The sequence below is a fragment of the Mizuhopecten yessoensis genome, unplaced genomic scaffold (assembly GCF_002113885.1).
Source record: "Mizuhopecten yessoensis strain PY_sf001 unplaced genomic scaffold, ASM211388v2 scaffold10247, whole genome shotgun sequence".
NCBI classification, from domain to species: Eukaryota; Metazoa; Mollusca; class Bivalvia; order Pectinida; family Pectinidae; genus Mizuhopecten; species Mizuhopecten yessoensis.
The window spans coordinates 263,373-270,126 of NW_018408451.1; the positions used below are offsets into that span (position 1 = coordinate 263,373).

The 6,754-nt window shown below is 35.5% G+C and overlaps 1 protein-coding gene across 1 annotated transcript in view; it reads right to left on the reverse strand.

The window, feature by feature from the left end:
• Positions 1–1,426: 1,426 nt before the first annotated feature.
• The window catches only part of LOC110459870 (GTP-binding protein GEM-like), a 29,928-nt gene continuing 24,600 nt past the window's right edge, over positions 1,427–6,754 (reverse strand). The window contains exons 3-4 of the mRNA XM_021512335.1: positions 5,531–5,714; positions 1,427–2,680 (exon numbers count right to left, since the gene is read on the reverse strand). Coding sequence (XP_021368010.1) covers positions 2,421–2,680; positions 5,531–5,714 — 444 coding nt within the window. The 3' untranslated portion in view covers positions 1,427–2,420. The remainder of the gene's footprint in view (positions 2,681–5,530; positions 5,715–6,754) is intronic.

The following is a 6,754-nucleotide window of genomic DNA, read 5'->3' on the forward strand; positions in this document are numbered from 1 at the left end:
ATAATTGGAGTCAGATCTGCTCCATATACTATAATTGGAGTCAGATCTGCTCCATATACTATAATTGGAGTCAGATCTGTTCCATGTACTATAATTGGAGTCAGATCTGTTCCATGTACTATAATTGGAGTCAGATCTGTTCCATATAATATAATTGGAGTCAGATCTGTTCCATATACTATAATTAGAGTCAGATCTGTTCCATATACTATAATTTGAGTCAGATCTGTTCCATATACTATAATTTGAGTCAGATCTGTTCCATATACTATAATTGGAGTTAGAACTGTTCCATATACTATAATTGGAGTTAGAACTGTTCCATATACTATAATTGGAGTCAGATATGTTCCATATACTATAATTGGAGTCAGAAATGTTCCATATACTATAATTGGAGTCAGAAATGTTCCATATACTATAATTGGAGTCAGATATGTTCCATATACTATAATTGGAGTCGGAACTGTTCCATATACTATAATTGGAGTCAGAAATGTTCCATATACTATAATTGGAGTCAGAACTGTTTCATATACTATAATTGGAGTCAGATCTGTTCAATATACTATAATTGGAGTCAGATCTGTTCAATATACTATAATTGGAGTCAGATCTGTTCAATATACTATAATTGGAGTCAGATCTGTTCCTTATACTATAATTGGAGTCAGATCTGTTCCTTATACTATAATTGGAGTCAGATCTGTTCCTTATACTATAATTGGAGTCAGATCTGTTCCATCTACTATAATTGGAGTCAGATATGTTCCATATACTATAATTGGAGTCGGAACTGTTCCATATACTATAATTGGAGTCAGAAATGTTCCATATACTATAATTGGAGTCAGATATGCTCCATATACTATAATTGGAGTCAGATCTGTTCAATATACTATAATTGGAGTCAGATCTGTTCCTTATACTATAATTGGAGTCAGATCTGTTCCATATACTACAATTGGAGTCAGATCTGTTCCATATACTACAATTGGAGTCAGATCTGTTCCATATACTATAATTGGAGTCGGAACTGTTCCATATACTATATTTGGAGTCAGATCTGTTCCATATACTATAATTGGAGTCAGATCTGTTCCATATACTATAATTGGAGTTAGAACTGTTCCATATACTATAATGGGAGTCAGATCTGTTCCATATATACTATCATTGGAGTCAGAACTGTTCCATATACTATAATTGGAGTCAGATCTGTTCCATGTACTATAATTGGAGTCAGATCTGTTCAATATACTATAATTGGAGTCAGATATGCTCCATATACTATAATTGGAGTCCGATCTGTTCCATATACTATAAGTGGAGTCAGATCTGTTCCATATTCTATAATTGGAGTCGGATCTGATCCGTATACTATAATTGGAGTCAGATCTGTTCCATATACTATAATTGGAGTCGGATCTGTTCCGTATACTATAATTGGAGTCATATCTGTTCCATATACTATAATTGGAGTCAGATCTGTTCCATATACTATAATTGGAGTCAGATCTGTTCCATATACTATAATTGGAGTCAGATCTGTTCCATATACTATAATTGGATAGAAACTGCTCACGAATATGTTCTAAGATACCAAAGTTTATTCACCAGAACACGTAACTACGTCAACACCAATATATAAACATGCACATTATGAACGTTTGAAGATACTTTGACCTTAATGTTTAACTACAGAAGGTTATTGATATTTCCCGACCCTGCACCACACAATAATATGAATAGTCTACAAAAGTGCATGTACTTGACTTATAATATTGTTATATACAAATATACCACCTATTCCGAACACTTCAGGTTTGTTATCCAAGTACCATACTTTCACCCATCTGTAGCACATTTAACAGAGCAATCGGACTATTCCTACTATCATCCATCTTTGAAATATGAGTTAGGATAATCGGGATGTTTCCTCTGTCGTTCATCTTCAACACAATGTATTGAATTCAGCGTCCAAGGAGATAGAACATGCAGGGTATTACACTTTTTACGAAGTAGATAGATATTCGGGATGTAACTGCTTTCACCCACCTGTGCAACATTAGACAGGAATTTGGGGTGTTATTACTTTCATTAACCTTGAGGTAACATCCGACTTGAAGTGTGCGACGGCAATGTTTGAGAAGGAACGGAATGTTGGTAACATAACAGCGTTCTAGACATGGGTCGCCATATATATTCTACAACCTCGTGTCAACCGAACATCATTAATCAATTTCCGGGAATGTTTCAAATTGTAACAATATGTTGAGGTGGATTGTTTAATAGCAAATCCACTTCGTTAACTTAGCGTAAGACTACTTACAGTTCAAGCACCATTTAATACATTATTTCCATTTTTTATGTATATCCCCCCACCAACACAAATATTTACATCCATGACGTCACTTCCGCTATAACTGATGAAGGTTGTCACATGACCGTTCCTTTTTACTTCCCTTTCTAAACAGTTTGTGCAGTAGACCTTTGGCCGCTTTGAAAGAACCTTTCCTCTCCTTACTTTTTTTAATGTCCTCTCCTACGAATGCGCTTTGCGACATTTTCAGTCTAATCTGTTTCAATATTCCAACAAGGAGCTCGTCTACGTGATGGTTCAGGGCGGCAGATGTCTCGGCATACTTACAGTCTAACTTAACGGCGACGGATCGAGCCTCTGGAAAGTATATAAAAATATGTATCACTATGCATTAATAATTTAATCAGAGATTCTTTGATTATTACGTAATTTTCAAAATGATCTATAGAATGTGCTTAATAATCACCTGTTACAGTAGTTATACATCACAGTTTGGTATTAATCTATAGTAACTGGCATCGTCTGTTACGCTAGGATTTCTCATCCATCACAGGTTCTGTAACCTATGTGATAAACTATAATGGAAAACGCTGAGTTCGCAACGCGATTTCTCACTCCATCTCCTTATTGCAATTCTCTTTCATCCCTTTATATTCGAGATACATTTAAGTCTTCTTTTCAAAATGTGACGAAAAGTGCCATTTAAAAACATTACGACTTCAATACGAGCATTAAGGTTCAACACGCCTAAAATATGGTAGGGTCACCTTATATTTCACCCCCCTGATAATCCTATTTAAAAAAAAACGTTTACAGATCAGAATTCGGATATATGATTTTGATATTTTAAACTTGTACTTAAGGTTTTCGAATCGAATATATAGCGAGGTTCATCTTATTCAATGCTTGAGAAATTAAGGCTAATGCCTTAATGAAAATACTTACCTGGTATTGGAACATGACAATATCGGATGCTACGAAATAACACATTGTCTGAAGTTTATTTATATACTTAGGACAGGCGATGCTTTATTTCTCTTTCATTAGCTGTGGAGAGGCACACCGGCCTCAAACAACGATGTGCGTGATCATACAACACCACTTGAATCGTATTAGAATTCCTCAGTAATATATTTTAACATATTGTCGAATAAGAAAATGAAGCCAAGTAACCTAGATTGATAAACGACCTTACGGAGAAATGGTAATTAATAATGATATGTGATGTTATTAATATTAAACAGTGTACATGACAAGTGCTATGTTATTTATAACATGTCTTGCTTTCCTTTACGGAAAAACCTGGTTTATTCTCCTCGTAATATTTAGAATTGATGTAAATCTTTCCTTTGGTCATAGTTTGCCCTAGTTGTATCGGTATTGAGCTTGAATTATGTTTTTGTTAACATTTCGATATTTTCTTGTTGTTTTTTCTTTATAATAACACTGAAGTTTTCAAAAGAACAATTATATAACGTTCAGTTACTCATCACAGCCACAAGGCCTTTGGTTTCGTATTTATATACCGGTAAAACATATAACTGGAGCGTTTTACTTTGTTATTTGTGCTTTCACAAAACCCCGACCATCTTGGTTTTGAAGCAAGCATAACCTTCTACGGACAGTAAACGAGATAATATGCTCCGAATGACCAAAGTCTATAGATGAACTGTAGACAATCTAATATTTTGTAGCAATAGGTCACAGAGGAGATTGATATTGTAACAATGCCGGTGAACATTTGTATGAAAACATCGGCATTAATGGTTTATCGCAAACTAAGTTAACATAACTATGTATCTTACATAATTCATCAATCAAAAATGAATATCTGAAATCCGATGTCTAAATGGAGTATTTAAATATGGTCTATCATGGAGCTGAAATTAAGGCTGACAATTACATCTTTTAGTGGGCTTGTTAAAACTTTAAGTATGATTGTTCTTATTATTTGTTGGAATAAATTGAATAATCCATTTAGTCTACAGACACACTTTAAGGGAATAAACCCCAAACAATAAATTTAAATTCCAATTCCAAATGATATGGCACGTACGTTACCAAGAACATAGAACATGACAGCATCACATGACCTCTTTTTTTCTTTCTTTTTTTAGCAACATTATTGTCAGTTATAAAGACGACGGTACAATTGTGTGAGAAACCTGTATGAATATTTTCCCAATAAAATAAGCTAATAAGAACTAAGGTATGTATCAAGTGTGATGTGTAAAAACGCTAAAATATATATCATTACAGTTCAAAAATCAACTTCAGGGAAAACTAGATATTGTAGCATCCTTGATACCCAGGAGTTACACTCACTTACTCTCTGCATCCCTGGAATATAGTTCGATGATTTGAGGAACATACAAAGAACCTCGCGGTCGCATAACGGTAAACAATGGATGACTTTGAAGTCGGGTGTCGCCCCTTTGTAATCTTCAAAGGAAGGGTATCAGCCTGGCGATTGGTCAGTTTTTTTTTACCGGAGACCACTCAAACAGCTGTCTTTAAGCCATCAATGTTATTATAACATATTCCAGGGACGCAGAGAGCGTATTTGAGCGTACATGGGTAACCCCTGGTATTGAGGATGATATATTAGAGGCAAAAGGAATTATATATCTCGAGTGAAGTAGTTGTGACAGGTCAAGTTTTTCATTGTTTGTGCGTATGAGCTGGGAACACGTAAAACCCAATTTAGCAGGAAGTGGGTTGGGGTAGTATGGTGATGAAGTCTCTTAAATGTGTTTGCAAGAGTAAATATCTCATTTATTTATTAATTACACTTGCTCTTTTATATGAATTGATTCAATGTTTTTTTAGTATTGCGATCTACATGTAATCCAAATAAACAGGAAATAATCAAAATCAAAAGGAGAATGCGAAGATAACAGCTCTGCGATATTGATTCAAGGTACAACTCGGTGATCTGAGAGTTCCGAATAGTTCTGAAAAAATCAATTAGAAAAACTACCCTCCCAGAACGACGGATTGAGTCAAGGCTCCTGCAAGAGAGTGACACGGACAAATAACTGTTTCACATGGTATAGAACAATTCCATCTATATACACCGTAGATAGGTTTTGATAAATTGTGAATATATTTTAGTTGTTTGTCCCAAATCAAGTAATTTCGCGGATTTAGGATTTAGTCACGTTTTTAAGGAGCATCGCTCGTTTAAGATCGAAGAAGTTTACTTACCGTCAGCACTGACTTGGCGTTTTCGCGCCAAATCTATTTTGTTAGCCACGAGGATGATAGCTCGGTCTGTGGCTACCTCGTTTCGGAGCTGAAAAAGAAGGTCACTAGCTGCTTCAAACGTTCGCCGGTCATTTGTCGAATAAACAACAAGAAAAGCGTCAACTTGAGTCTCGTCAAGGTCAACCTGAAACAAACAAGGTTAAGGTTATAACGAAAACATTGTCATCCACTTAAACCACTATTTCAATGCAATGTAGGATCAATCAAAACGTTAAAAGAAAATAATTAAAAGAATATTTTTTTCTCTTAATTATAAATCAAAAATGAAATCAACATGATATGCTAGTTTTTAAGAGGATTTTAACACACTTTAGAAACGATATATATATACACTAAACTTAACAACTGGACATTTCCGTGTTTTTGATACCTCAAATGCCCAGTTCTGCCAAAAGTGTAGGCCTGCTGACGCCATTTGAACATAGTCTAGTTTAAGTCGCAGAACCATTTATTTGTTGAATAACAGGACTGTCCACGTGTTTGACCTGATTGATTTTACTGTAACTTGTGTACGGGCAAACAATACATTAACAGGACTTTTCTTTTTCATATAGATACAACGGTTAACAGTGACTGCCGTTCCAAGCTACGAAATCAAGAAAAATGATAAAGTCGACCGCTATTCCTCCAACAATGACACACCCATATGTGCGTTTTATAAACGAATGGTAAAGTTTCAAAGGATATTCTTTGATCACTTGTGAAGCTTAGACTCATTCCGACATTGTGTAATATGGTTGTTAATGTGTTGTCTATGAAAGTCGCAGGACCAAACCTTGTAGTATGATCGCTTTTTTCATGTTAACTAGCGCGATAATATCCCCCCCCCCCCCCCAAAAAAAATATATATATATACACAAAAAAGGACTCGGTAAGACAATCAAGAATTTCATCCCCCGGGTTTGCGATTTCTCTGTCACACCCTCACGGTAGGAAAATTATATTAGTCTTCGTGGTATTTGTCAAGGAGAGCTGTAGCCCGCGACGATTCCTATGTGTCCTTATGTTATTCGAGCAGAGTTGTTGCTCGAAAGTATTCCAACACGTACTGCATTTGCGAAGGGGGTTGAACGCTAACAAATATTTATAATGCATTTAGCCAGAAGCAATTAGGTGTTCGCAATGCTTCCTTGTTGGTATTTGTACATTTCTACTGCCCCCCCC